Raw genomic sequence first — 15,176 nt, forward strand, 5'->3', positions numbered from 1 at the left:
AGGAGATGAGTTCCGCCAAAGTGGGAGAGTGGCGGGTGTGCATATGGGCTTGGTAGTAGGAAGACAAAGCGCCCTAAGGAGAGTTTGGATCGAATTGGGGATTTTAATGATTGGTGATTGAAGTTTTCGGGTATGATTGGAAGTATGGGCTAGTATGCGGCAAAAGATTGATATGGCGGGAAGGAGCTGCTTGAAATGGGGGAGGGTGCAGCATAACCCTGAATTTGGAAGGATGTTGCCGCACATTTAATTGATGTCCGCGAGGAGCGAATGGACTTGTGCAGCTGGAAGGTGAGCTCAGACTCAGGATGGGCTATTGGTGTCATGGTGAATGTACCCCGTGCAGCGGCGTGGGAAGATGTCGGGAGGTGATTCCCCTAGGTGGGTTATTCCCCCGTGAGCAGATTAGCAGTCGCGTGGTTGGCGAAGCTTCTGCGAGGAATTATATTGGTTGTTCAACAAAGAGGTCGGTCGTGCGAATGTGGATGATGTCTCAGAATATGAAAGATGGGGATGTACAGGAAGATCCCGAGAGATTCTGATAATTGGTGGCGCGAGGTTAAGTCAATAAGAGGTAAAAAGGTCGGGCGAACTCAAGAATGGTGAAATGATGGCTTCAAGCCAAGTGGGAGAGTCCCACCGCTTATGATTGGGCTGTATGATTAACTACTTGCGTGATTTCTGGTTATTAGCATATTGATGGATTAATTCAGCTACGAGAAAAGACCATAAGTAGTAAATTGGGCGGAGGAATTATTAAGGATGTGCTATGGTTAGCCTTATGGGCTCATGTTCGAACTTGGGAAAGGATTCAGAATTTATGCCTTGTATAGAAGCGGGTTTAAAGGGGAGTGGTTCTACCAGGTGCTTCGTTGAGAGGGTATTAATGTGCTAGAAGATTCATGGAGTGAATTATATTCGGGACCAAGTCAGAGCGGGTGGCTCTCAATAATGGTCCTAGTGAATTCAGAAGTTAAAGTGTGGTGCCCAATGATTTCGGGCCTATAAGTACAGTTAAGAACCAAGCTTTGTAGTAGCTTATGAGAAGGTGCCCAGGATGTTCTATGATATTTCGACTTGTGGCGTAGCGTTTGAGTGATGTGGAATAGTTCGTGGGAATGGAGACAGCCTGGTCTCGTGATTCAAGGTCACTCGGGGCGAGTGTAGATGGAGTATGTTATGTGTTGAATGGAGTTAGTCTTATTTTTAAGGCAATCAAGGAGGAAATGGAAGAAGGTAAATTGATTAGCCATAGTTGAATTGGCATATTGGGGCCAGTGATCAGTTCGGTCCGCGAGATCAAGTTATGTGTATGATTTGTGGAGGTACGTGTGAGGCCTGTCGGCCGCCGTGATTGATGATTTATCAGGGGCACTCTTCTTTTATGGCTTGTTAAGTGGAAGCGGATTCCGGAAGGGCTATGGTGGCTTGGACCACTACTTGCAGATTTGCATATCCTACGGTTATGGGAAATTACCTGTGTGTTGCTACGATTCTCCTGCAGTGAGTTAAGTGAAAATTTCGTATATGATGAAGTGTTAAAATATTAATGATTTCGGAGTTATGATGAAAATCGTGTTCTATCGTATATTAGCACGTTAGGTGCAGTAAGTAGCATAGAAATTCGAAGTGAGGATTAAGGTTGCAGTTTGGTGCTGGTAAGGATGTCACGGGCTCGGATGAGCAAGGAAAGGGGTGAATGATTAAAGAAAATTGGTGTTGTTTTCAGCGCCACCTGAGATCGATGTTTTGTGAAAAAGGCTTTGCATCCTGGTTAAGGATTCTTGATCGCTTTTCAGCGTTAGTGCGGCCGATGGTTTGGATGAGCGGACCCGTTATTTATTTCGGAAAATTGTAGGGGCGTGTCCCACGGGAAGATTGTATAAGTGTGACAAGTAGTCACTTGATTGACTAAAGATTTAGACCAAGTATGAGGATTGTGGTAATATCACTAATTTGAGAATTTAGGCTTGGAGGGCACTCTGTTTATTAGGTTATGAACCGAGGAGGTTGCTCCGGTTATGATGGTTGTTCTTATGTGTTATGAGGAAAAGGGAGTTATTGTGGACCTTTGAAAGGTTATTAGCCAAGTGGGTGCAATCAGAAATCGGCTTGAGATCAACGGATTGATTTATATATGTGAACAGGGCTTTATATCAGGCCAGTTGTGTTCATTTCAGCGAGTGTTCCCTATGGAGGAACAGTCGGGGTGTTATTTTGTCATCAGTTATTCCAGGTAATGATGTATTTCGCCGTATGAGTTGTGAGACGGCTTAGTAAATTCTTATGTGTTGAGGTTCCGCGTTGCGATGGTGTTATGTGAGCAGGATGGCTCTTGAGATTTAGATCTTGTATCGCACCTCAGTTGTGCTTGAGTTTGTAGCCTATAGCGCTACGTGTTTTCTCGGGGATGGTATTATGCACTTAGCGTGCTTACGATTGAAATTCGATATTTTTATTGTAATGAGCAGATTTAGCTCGAAGTGCAATCTCCTTATGTGAGATCTATGTATGGATCGGGTGGCACGCCGCCATGGGTATGTTATTTAGATCGGGTTGCGCGCCGTAACAGTGTGATGTCGAGTCTGGTCCTCTATATGTTATTCTCTTTGTGTGTTTCACTTCCTATTTTCTAACGAAAGTCCGTAGTAGTGCGGGAGTTAGGTAATTCCTTCCAGAGTTCGATTTCCGTTTGTGTTGTGTTCGGATTGGTGGCCTATTGGCACATTGTGGCGTCATATGAGACTTGTGATCGCATTCGGAGTGGCTTATTGCCTGAGCAGTTCGTACTGGGTAAGATGAGATTGTGGGATTTAGGATCAGTGCAATCTGATTATATGAAGTATATTAAGGAGCGAAGATCATTATTTGGTTCAGAATGTGGTAATGTTTCTTGTCAGAAGTATGGACTCGATGATTGGTTGACTCGGCAGTTGATTACAAATTTTGGCATCTCATCCGTCGTGGTGGTGTTGTAATAGTTAGAGTAAGACCTATGTAGTTCATGAGGTGCAATGGGAGCATCGGATTCGTGGAATTTCGATTAATTCAAACAGAAATGTTATTGTGGTCCTATGAGTAAAGTGATGCAAAGAGTGAATTCAGCAGAGTTATGCCGTCATGTTTGAGTACAGCGTATAGTGATTGATACGATGATCGTATGTTGGAAACGGGCCTGGCATAGAATTCCGGATGTTGGAATTGGGCTCTAAGGCTTATTTGCTTGAATAAAGGGGAGTATCTTCAGAACTTATCGAGCTAATGTGCTCAACTAAGTTGTGGTAGCACGGGAAGGTGCTTGAGGTGCTAAAGAGTGATTTTAGACTACTCCAGTGTAGTTCTCAGCACGTTCGAGGACGAACGTATGTTTAAGTGGGAGAGAATGTAACGACCCGACCGGTCGTTTCGAGCCCTAGCGCGTCGTTCAGCGGTCTGAGGCCATGAGCAGCTCCATTTCAGGAATTGTGACTTGTTCGCATGGTCAGAATTTAAATTCAGGCAGATCGGAGTTAAATTTAAATGAAAATTCTCATTTGAGAAGCTTAAAGTTGAAAGAATGAACTAGGATTGGAATTTTGAGTAAACAACCTCGGAATCAGGATCTAAAGGTTCCAGCAGGTTCGTATGATGATTTCGGACTTGGGCGTATGCCCGGATTGGGTTTTGGATAACCCGGGAGCGTTTTGGCGCCTATTGTGGAAGTTAGCATTTTAGAAGGAATTTCTTAAGTTTGGCTTGAAGTGCATTTCAGTGTTATCGATGTCCGTTTGGGATTCCGAGTCTAGGAATAGATCCGTATGGTGATTCTGGAGTTGGGAGCGCGATCGGAAGTGAATTCGGAGGTCCGTAGGTCATTTTGAAGCCATTTGGCTAAAGATAGAAATTTGAAGGTTTTGGGAAGTTTGACCGGAGGTTGACTTTTTGATATCGGGGTCGGAATTCAATTCCGGAAGTTGGAGTGGGTCCGCAGTGTCAAATGAGACTTGTGTGCGAATTTTGAAGTCAATCGGACGTGATTTGATAGGTTTAAACATCGAAAATAGAAGTTGGAAAGTTCAAAGTTCATAAAGCTTGGATTGGAGGTCGATTGATGATTTTAGCGTTGCTTGATGTGATTTGAGGCCTCGAGCAGGTCCATAATGTGTTTTGGGATTGGTTGGTATGATTGGTTGGGGTCCCGGGGGCCTCGGGTGGATTCCGGGTGGCTAACGGATCAGATTCGGAGTTTGAGGAAGATCTGGAGCTGTTGCTTCTGGTATTTCCGCTTCTGCGTATTTGGGACCGCAGAAGCGGCCCTGCAGAGGCGAGAATTTGACCGCAGAAGCGGTTGGGACCAAAATGGAGAGGACCGCAAATGCGGTCGAGCAGCCGCAGAAGCGGTACCGCACCTGCGGTCGAAGCATCGCAGAAGCGAGAAAGGGGGGCTTGTGAAGGAGCCGCAGAAGCGGCCTTTAGACCGCATAAGCGGAACCGCTGATGCGGTATAGTTTCCGCAGAAGCGAAAAGACCTGGAGGCAGAAAGGTTGATTTAAATCTTGGGTTGAGTTCATTTCTCCCATTTCTTCATGGCTTGGGCGATTTTTGGGGAGCTTCAAGAGAGGATTTTTGTCGTCATGGTTAAGGTAAGTTATCCCCATCACTTTTGAGTTAAATACATTGATTATGTATGGATTTTTAGCATGTAATGGGTAGAAAATTAAGGGTTAGAGGAAGACCTAGAAAATTAGTGTTCTTGGATTTTGACCACGATTTTGAGTATGGAATTAAGAGAAAATCATATATTTGAGTTTGTGAGTTCATGGGTAAACTTTATCTTCGAGAAATTTCGGATTTCGGGCACGTGGGCCCGAGGGCATTTTCGTCAACTTTTCGTTCGGGTTAAGAATTGTTATAAACTGGGTTGTAAAGTATAATTGAGCATGTATTAATGGATTTATATGATCGTTGGCTAGTTTTGGAGCATTGTGTGTTGGTGCAAGTCTTCGGAAGAATGTAGAATGCCGATTGTGGATCTTCGGAGCGAGGTGAGTCTCCTTTCTAATCTTGTGAGGGGGAATTTACCCCATAGGTGAGTTAAACTGGTTAAGTGCTCCTATTTGTGGGGGCTACGTACGCATGAGGTGACGAGAGTCCATGCGTAGCTACAATTATGCTATTGTCCGGGTAGTCTAGGACCCAAAAGCATGTTATATTTGAATTAATTGTGAACCCATTGATGGTTTGAATTGCTTAGATCACATTAAATTAATAAATGGATTTCTAAAAAGACTTAAGCTTCGTTTTCTCAAATTATTAAAGAGAATTGGCCTTTCTTGGATAATTGCTCCATGTTGACTCCTTGACTGATTGTCTGACTGTGTGTGTGTGTTTATTTTGGAACGGGCCGAACGCCTCGGCAGATTAATAGATGCATCTATATGCGCGTCGTCGACCCTCGGCAGGTGCACATTTATTTCTGTTGGATCGGACCGTCGCCTCGGTATGATTTGCGCATGCTTGTGTTGCTGCCTGGACTTAATTAAGTTATTATTGCCCTTTTGTGGCTTAAAAATATTTGGATTATATTTAAAGAGAAACTCTGGAAATTTTCCTATGAAAGAATTACGTGTTTACTTGTTTCCTCTATCTGGATTAAAATCATGTTTATAAAATAAATCCACTGTTTAATATGTATATTAAGGATAAATAATCATTGGACTATTAGAGAGTGTCAAGTTGACCATCTCGTCTCTACCCCTTCGGGATTAGGCGGGACACTCACTGAGTACACGTTGATTACGTACTCATACTACACTTCTGTGCATTTTTGTTGCACAGGTATATATACCTCTAGCAGCCTACGGGGCGTAGCAGCACGGACGTTTCTGGGACTAGGTGAGCTGCATCATTCGAGGCGTCCGCAGCTAGGGTAGTCCCTTCCAGTGTACTGTATTTACTTTCCGTCCACTGTATTCCGAACGGATGTTGTATTTTATTTCTCTTATCAGTAGTTGCTCATGTACTTGTGACACCGGGTTCTGGGGATGTATTTGGATTATTTGAAAATCTTAAAAGTTGTTTAAATATTTTATTTATTTATTCGGAAGAATACACTGAGTCTTGTTTAAAACGTATAAAAGAAATATTTTTCAAAAGTGTTAAAATGAGATTTAATTAAGTATTTGAGTTGGCTGGCCTGACGGCGGTGTCCGGCGCCACCACGACCCTTAGTGGATTTTGGGTCGTGACAGACCATTCATGCCATAATAATGACATTATTTTCTTATATCATCTCAAACCTCCTTCTAGAGGTGAGTGTGGTATATTCACTACCACTAGCACGTTCATATTCTTCCAAGAATGAATATGTATTCATAAATCAGTTGTTGTCACATTCACATCATGAATAGACCATAATCATATGTATGTGCTTTATAAAATCTCATGTCAAATCAATGACAAATATTACTTTCACAAGTGGGGGATTATTTTGAGAATCCTTATTATTCTCATTATCACAATGATGACGATTATAATTTCGTCTATTGCCACGTCCACATCCATTGATACATTCATAGTGACAATTTTGTCTTCTTTCAGACTTATCACACACTGCTATCACATTCTCTTAAGGGAATGAGAATGGAGCAAATTCAATGGGACGGGTTTCCACTTTTTATGCCCATAATCATACATGAATTTGATCATGGCAAGACATAGAAATTTTTACCACTTCAGGTGGTTATAATTTCTTACAAACTCCATTAGAGTTATAATCAAACTTTGTTGTCTTTGCTTGTATTTAAAATCAAAGTATAGAATAAAAGAGAAAAATACGGTAAAATACTTACCTTAAATCCAGAATTTAATCATGAAGGAAGTTCATGAAATAATTGACAATCATTATGCTCAATCCCAAATCTTCTACTCAATTGGTTAGAGTCTCGTGCTGATAATGTGTTATAAAACAATAAATGAAGAAGAAGAGTATTGCAGAGAAAAGTAGAGGGAGAGAATTCTTATTGAATTTTGGGATGAATTACAATGGAATAGAACCTCTCTATTTATAGGGAGAGAGTGACTTAGCCACCAAGTAATAAACCCTAGAATCTCTCTAAATATAGACATTTACCATAAATAAAATTCTATTTATAACAAGTATCAAATTTTGCCCGTCCGTTAATTAAAATTTGTGAACAATTGAACAAACATAATTTTGCTATTCATCCTCGGTCGAGTAGCGCCGAGGTTTATTTTACAAAACTTCCTTAAACGGGAACAAAATATAAACGGTGGTCTCAAATCATCCTATTTGTATAAATCACACAAGTACCACTCATCCTGTTTCAAGGTCAAAGTAGAATACACAAAAATTGGCAAAGCCATTGTTAATCAGTCAAATTAAATGAAACACACGTGAAAAATACCAACTTTTTACTATAGAAACACCCAAGTATTTAATGCTTATTTATTTTATATTTTATGTAAATAGGGTGGCAAATATTGATTCGAGAATTGCAATATTAACATACTTTAGAGAAAATAAAACACTCAAATTTCATAGTAATAACTATCACTATGTCTCAATCCCAAACAAGTTGTGATTGACTATATAACCATGATTCTCTATTTTATCTGAGAGCGTCCTAACACTATATATACTACGAGATTCATCGTAAATTGGCTAATTTTATGCTAGTTGCTTGCATACCGCAATCCTCCTCTTTTTATCCGAGTTTGGGACCACTAATATGAGCAAGCTCACACGTGCAGATAACAACCAAATTTTATAGCAAAGATTCATAATCTAAGAAAGAAATTTTTATTAAAAAAAAAAATCAGAAAATTTTGGAAAATAACAAAACTAATTTACCTCAGGTTGACTAAAATGCTTTTTAGAGTTAAATTTACCAAAATTGAAGCACCTTGAGTCATGTTATGGAATCACTTGGAGCTCACGTACAAGATATGGTCTACACACCTAAACCTATGAGAGAAATGAAAGAAATGCCACGCAGTGGCATAAAAGTCAGAGGACTTTTTTGAGAAAATGCAAGGATGCTGCACTTGTCAAATCATATTTACTTTTCCTAAATATGCACCAGGAGTTCTGTATGTGAAAACAACCAAACACCCTTGTCACTGTAAATGAAATAGCATACACTTACCAATAACATAGCTTGCATATCTTTGCATATCTTGTTACAAAAGCACTTACCAAGAAGTTCAGATTGTGGAAAGTTAAACATGTACTGCTGGTTCTAAAACTGTATAGATTCTTTGTGTCAAGATTTTTTGTGTGTAGGGTAGTGGCATAATAGCTAAATTATATGAAATACAAGGATGATGCATTTTTACCAAACACCCTTTTTATCATAAAGGAAAAAGCACATTGTAGAATGACCAATTCAATCTTTACAAGCAAAGGGAGTAGGCAAACCAACAACATAGCTATAAGACCTTTACATGTCGTGCTACAAGGCACTTTTTTTTTTAATGATGGTGGTGTATAGTTGGGCGCACCTCGACTATTCTACTAGGTATCTGCTACCTCTCACCAGCACAGACAATTTATAGAGAATACCTGTTTTCGTGTTACAAGGCACTTTACAAAGAAGTTTACATGGTTGAAAGTTAGATAGTACTGCTGGTTCTAAAAGAGTATTGCTTGATATCAAGAATCTTTGCTAAAGAAGAATCTTACTGTTTACTTCAAATGTCTTCCAAAAACCTCTTCTCCTTCCTCTTTCTACTTGTTCTTCTGTTTTCAAGTTTTTCAGAAGCAACAGCTTGGATAAGATCTGGGTTCTGGTATGCTGGCAGTGAGTTTCCAGTTCCTGAAATTCCTTCTACTCTGTTCACACACATTCACTTTGCCTTTGCATATATCAACACTTCAAGTTTTGAGCTTTACATATCCCACTCTGATGAACCGTATATCTCTACTTTCTCAAACACTGTCAAGCAAAAGAATCCCTCAGTTATCACACTTCTATCCATCTGGGGCGGAAGGGATGAGTCCCCTGACTTTTTCGCGATGACTAGCCAGTTTTCTCGTAGGAAATCTTTCATCACAACTTCAATAAAAACTGCTCGACAATATGGATTTCAAGGGCTGGATCTTTTTGGTGTCAACCCGAACACAGATGCAAACATGACTAATATGAGATCATTCATTGAAGAGTGGCGGACAGCGATTAATTCTGAGTCGAAGAGTTTTGGTACAAAAAGACTGATCTTGACTATGGGAGCATACTACTCACCTATGCTAGATTCCATGTCCTACCCAGTAGATACAATTATCAGAAACTTTGATTGGGTTCATCTTATAGCATATGACTACTACTTGCCTACAAAAGATAATTTTACAGGACCACATGCAGCTTTATATGACCCTACTAGCAAACTAAATACAGACCATGGTATAAAGGAATGGATCAAGAGAGGATTACCAGCCAATAAAATAGTTCTAGGTTTGGCATACCATGGTTATGCATGGACACTTGTGAATCCAAAACGTAACACAGTACGCTCACCTGCAAGAGGTTTGGCAATAACACGCGACGGATCAATGAGCTACAGATACATCAAGCGGTATATGAAAAGTTATGGAGTCACACCAGTCTATAACTCCACATTTGTTGTGAACTATGTCACCATTGGATCATTTTGGATTGGTTACGATGATGTCGAGGCTATCAGAACTAAAGTTTCTTATGCAAAGGATAAGGGGCTTCTAGGTTTTGCTGCATTTCAAATTCCAAGTGATGATGTCGATTGGGAGCTTTCAAAAGCAGGTTAAATCATAGAGAGCTTTGCTACCATTTCAAGATTCACTAACTCCTATTCACTCAGCTCTATCAACTAATGTTTTTTTCACAAATTAATACTAACTTTCTTTAAAGCTAAGGGCGAAGAAGAAGATCAAAGCAGCAGCAACCGAAGGTTACTGGCAATTCTTCTGCCAACACTCACCCTCGCCATTCTCCTACTAAGTACAATAGTGTGCATCTTGAAAAAGAAAACCATAAGATCTGAAGGTAACTTATTCAACCCCTTGTCGCTATTTCTTTTAAATGACCAACCAGAATATACTGGAAGTGAAAAGTTTTCTTTGATTATAGGGATCAGGGAATTGAATGAAAGAGCTATAGGTCGTACCCTAAAAGTTTTCAGCTTTGATCAAATAAAAGCAGCTACAGACAATTTCTCAATTAAAAACAAGCTTGGAGAGGGAGGATTTGGACCTGTTTATAAGGTATTGATAACCCAACTTTTGCTTTATCCGTTTACAGGTGATTCAAATTATGTGTCAGTAATGCTAGGCGGCCATGAGATCAGACAATCCGAAGCATAATATATCAGAAACAGGGAAACAAGGATGGCAGGAAATTAGAATAACCACCTTGGCAGCATTTTGAAATAGCCATGTTCAATTAAGAAAACAAAAGAAATACAATAACAAATAACAAGTCCCTGGTTAGTGCATAACATACCTTCTGACTACCTTCAAGTGTTAGTAATCTCATCAGAGGAATGTAAATCTTGTGTTTGTTTGTTTGTCTTCATTCACTTCTCTGAAACAGAGAAGAGCGAAACAGCTGAGTACTCAATTTGTAAAGCAGTCATGTAGAAGTAGATGAAACAAAATCCAGTGCTTAAATTGACTTTCATTTGGTGCATCAAAACCATATATTTGAGTAAATCAAAAGAAACCTTCATCTATAACAGTACGAATGAAGCCTGAAGCAACGAAACTCTGTTTCATTCCCTATGAAGCCTTTATTTTATGCACATCCCTCTAACCACTTTGAACCTGTTTCTTATTATACATTTTAGTAGAAAATCTGAGCTAATCTTATGCTCTTTTTAGCCCTCAATGTGTACTGTCACCACTTATCCATGCATATACCTGATATACTTTGTGCAGTTGGAAGTTTTTATATACATATCAAAATGTGAAAACAGCTCTACATGGTAAGTGGAGGTATAGTTTTATGATGAGTATAGTTACTAATCGTACTCCCTGTTTCACCCAGGGAAGGTTAAGTGATGGGCAAGAAATTGCAGTAAAACGGCTTTCAGCATGCTCTAAGCAAGGAATAGAAGAGTTCCAGAATGAGGTCACACTTGCTTCAAAGTTACAGCACGTCAATGTTCTACAACTTCAGGGCTTTTGCATTGAAAGAGAAGAGAAGATACTGGTTTATGAGTACATGCCAAATAAAAGTTTGGATTTCTACCTTTACGGTGCGTAAACACCTACCTCATTACAAAATATATAACAGTACTTCATATGGTAATCCAAGATCTTAAGGCATAGATGGTAATCCATCTATATGCCACATGTCCAATAATTCATTATCTGATGCAGATCCAGTACAGAGCCTGCAGTTAGATTGGGAGATGCGGGTTCGTATTATAGAAGGAGTTACTCAAGGACTTCTATACCTACAAGAGTACTCAGCATTCACAGTCATTCACAGAGACTTGAAAGCTAGCAACATTTTACTGGACGACGAGATGAAACCGAAAATCTCAGATTTTGGTATAGCTAAACTTTTCCAGAAAGATGAAAAGGAAGCAAACACCGGAAGGATTGTCGGGACCTAGTAAATATCATGACTCTTAACCACTGTTACTTACTTAATACTCCTACCTCCTAACATTGCAGCTTGTGTTCTGTAGTGGTTGTGTTCCTCCAGAGTATGTTAAGCGAGGTGTATACTCCAGGAAATATGATGTTTACAGTTTTGGAGTTTTATTGCTGCAAATCCTTGGCGGAAAGAAGAATTCAAGTGAATATGGAATCAAGAACGATCTGAATCTTCTAGAATACGTAAGTCTTTGCCGTCTTATCTAACTAGTTCAATCTCAAAATTTTCTACGTGGACACTAAGCTAATACGATCAATATTCAGGCATATGAACTTTGGGGAAAAGGCAATGGAGTGGATTTTCTTGATCTATCACTGCAAGATGATTCTCGAATAGGCGAGCAACTGAGATACATGCAAGTTGCACTATTGTGTGTCCAAGAAAAATGGGAAGACCGACCATCGATGTTGGAGGTGTACTCCATGCTCAAAAATGAAACTGAGGTCTTGCCCAATCCTAAAGTTCCTGCCTTTTCCAAGAATAAAGACAATGACACACAAGAGACTTTAGTCACACCTGACCTTACTTGTTCGGATAATAATCTTACTATATCCCAACTTATAGCTCGTTAACACTTAAAAGTTTCGGGGAGCATTTTAATCTCACAAATGGTCTTTTTGCCTCAGTTTCTTTAGTTGGTCTCCGGAATCCCGTAGAGCAAGTTCCTGTTGTATACAATACATCACCCAGTCACAATTAGCAACTTTTTTCATAATTTTCCTTTGATGAAGGAAAATTGTTTAAGTAGTGAATTGAAGTATGACTAAAGTAGAGTCTAACATGTGATTGCCTACCAAGGAAATTCCCACAAGTTAACAAGTTAGATGCCAAGCCCAGTCTTCTTAAATTAATTGATCCAGCAACGACACTAAAACATTGCCACAGACTGAAATATAATCAATGATTAACAAAGATCATTTTCAAAAATCCACGAGTAATTCTCCAGTACAGAGTAGGTTTATGACTTTGTGAAGTACTTTAAATACATGTGTGCACACACATGTTATTGAGGCGAGAAAAAAATCTAACAAAAGATCCAAACTCTAGAAATGCTAGTAGTTTCCCTAAGTTTGTTGTTATAGATAGATGCATGTATTGGGCTCTAATCCTTTTTGGTCGTTAAAAGGAAGTAGATAAATTTCAGCAACAACAGTGTGCTGGCAAGTAATTACAAGATGGATACAATTAAGAAATGTGTAATGAGCTAAGAAAGTCAATCATGACACCTATGGCATTTATTATAGCCGTGTTACACCAAAAGAATTGAGAAGACATACATTTTATTGGGCTCTAATTCTTCTACCATAAACTCAAGAACCTGTTTTAATGGTCGGTATGATTTTTATGGTGCGCTCTAATTCTTCTACCATAAAAAACTTACCAACCATTAACACAGGTTCTTGAGTTTTGAACTAGCACGTTTACCTAACTTACGCTGCTCTTAGGAAACCCCATCAAACGGTGACTGGGGGAGAAATTGGAAATCAGCAGTCCCTCAACATAGCTCTCTTTAGCTCAGACTCCTTTAACCCTGGAGTTCATAATTCTTCCTATTTTCTAAACCATGACAAATCTAATTAACTGGCAACATTTGTGCCCGTGCATTTTGTCTCACCCTAAATGGAATGACTCTCTTATTATGTTGCGCCCCGACCTAAGTCCTCATGTCCACTTTTCCTGACTCGCAACCCATTTAGTTGGCAAAGCCAACAAGACTAGGAACGTTCCCTTCATTCTATGTTTTTCCTGTTTCCGCAGCGCTTCCTTTCACTCATTAAACTTTCAGTGAGATGATAATTCTTTAGCTGCCGCTCATTCATGTAAACGTATCTTGATACTGGTTTAGGTCGGAGGTGGATATTCAAGTTCTAGTAGAGTTCTACTGTATTTTAAAACATCAAATCACATATACTTAACCATATTATACACATATACATAACCATATTATACATTCGAGGCAAATGAAGAGTACAAATGCATACCTTCTTTTGCTTTTTTTTAATTAGCAACGAAAGTAAGAGAAATTATAAACAGAAAGTTTCAACGCTTTAATTTCGAACAACAAACAACACAAATGTTCGTCCAAAATTGAACACATTCTTCTGATTTACACTAATTTACCCAATTTCAGAAACTATTTGACATGTAAACTGGCATATAATTTCCAAAAGATAAAACCTTTGAAATAATGCCATTTGACCTAAATCTTCCAAGACCAAAAATTGCACACCAAAGGATAAGCTCAATACAATATCTTGTAATGCACTTCAGAAACTGAAATTGCAGAAAACTCTAATCAATATTTCTGAAGTAAGAAATGAAAACTGACCTCAGGTTAGAGATTTCAACTGAATAAAAAAGCAAAATCCACGAAAATGGAGCTCTCCGAAAAATGGCAAAAAAAATTTGGACCATTTCTCGATTTGTGCGTGTCATCCTTGCGCAGGGGCCATGCTAATCTTCTCTGTATCGTTCCAATAAGTTACATTTTAGGGTTTTGATACATAAACTGAAGAAAGTTTCTTCCCCTCGCCGATGAGGGAGAAACTACTCCTAAGCCACTGAATAACGCTATTCAGTTACAATATTTTCTTTCTCTCTACTTTGATACAACTTTTACCTCAAATTTCTCATAAAGAGCTCTCCAATTCCTTCACCCACCATCGCCATTAACTGAAGGATCAGTTTATCAACAATGACCAAACTAAACAATCTAATCCAGTTATTTGCAGAGAAAAAGGATTATACCCTAAACCCTTCCATTGCAATTACAATTGCAGAAGATCCTTACGTCTCCAATAAGAGCAGCAGTAGCGCCAAGCAAGAGAAATAGCTCTTCATATGAAATTCCCAGCATCTCTTTTTTCACTTTGTTTCTGTCGTATGTTTGAAGAGCAACGCGATAGGAGATCGTAAATAAATGACCCGGCCTTATCGGAAATTTGGTTGGAGAATTTGTCAGGGAGTACCCCGCCGGTCCATGTTGTTGTTGCTGCTTCTGATGTTATTATTGCATACGAGTAGCTGAAAATTAGGGTTTGTTACCATAGATTTATTTTCTATTAATATATTTCAATATTTTTTCAACTATTGTATTCGTTGTCTTTTTTTCATTGTAATTCAATATATCTTATTGTATTCCATGTATTTCATTGTATTCACTGTTTTTTTTCTTATTGTATTTTAATGTATCCCGCTATATTCTATGCATTTCATTATACTCACTGCCTCGCTATATGCCATGAATGTATTCATATATTTTTTTTAATTAATATAATTTATGTATTCAGATGTATTATACAATTTCTTTGAAGATTGCTATATTTTTGGGGTATTTTTCGGTTGAGAATCTTTTTTATAACTGAAAATACAAAATTTGTGTGTTATAATTGAGTTTGTTGAGTTATATTAGGAGTCTATTATGTTAATTGATTCACTTTCCGTGTTAAAAACAGTGTAATCCCCTATTTCACGCCGTGAATACAGTCGAATACACTCGAATACAACAACTGATTAGCTGGACTTCCCTAATTCACGCCT

At 38.9% G+C, this 15,176-nt stretch overlaps 1 protein-coding gene and 1 long non-coding RNA gene across 4 annotated transcripts; one reads left to right on the forward strand and one right to left on the reverse strand.

The window, feature by feature from the left end:
- On the forward strand, positions 8,326–12,563 carry LOC109234482 (G-type lectin S-receptor-like serine/threonine-protein kinase SD1-13). Of its 2 annotated transcripts, XM_019400504.1 has the most exons (7): positions 8,326–9,776; positions 9,885–10,019; positions 10,104–10,237; positions 11,019–11,229; positions 11,354–11,591; positions 11,668–11,818; positions 11,900–12,563. In XM_019400504.1, the coding sequence occupies exons 1-7, from the start codon at positions 8,696–8,698 to the stop codon at positions 12,206–12,208; spliced, it is 2,259 nt and encodes a 752-aa protein (XP_019256049.1). In that variant the 5' UTR covers positions 8,326–8,695; the 3' UTR covers positions 12,209–12,563. The 2 variants fall into 2 exon arrangements, with proteins under 2 accessions (XP_019256049.1, XP_019256048.1); XM_019400503.1 differs by having other exon boundaries at positions 9,885–10,237; positions 11,900–12,335.
- On the reverse strand, positions 9,171–14,673 carry LOC109234483. Of its 2 annotated transcripts, XR_002069223.1 has the most exons (4): positions 13,966–14,673; positions 10,476–10,556; positions 9,432–9,515; positions 9,171–9,261 (listed from the first exon to the last, which is right to left on the reverse strand). It is a non-coding gene; the product is annotated as an uncharacterized LOC109234483 (long non-coding RNA). The 2 variants fall into 2 exon arrangements; XR_002069222.1 differs by lacking the exon at positions 9,171–9,261 and having other exon boundaries at positions 9,370–9,515.

This window comes from Nicotiana attenuata, chromosome 11 (genome assembly GCF_001879085.1).
Source record: "Nicotiana attenuata strain UT chromosome 11, NIATTr2, whole genome shotgun sequence".
NCBI lineage: Eukaryota > Viridiplantae > Streptophyta > Magnoliopsida > Solanales > Solanaceae > Nicotiana > Nicotiana attenuata.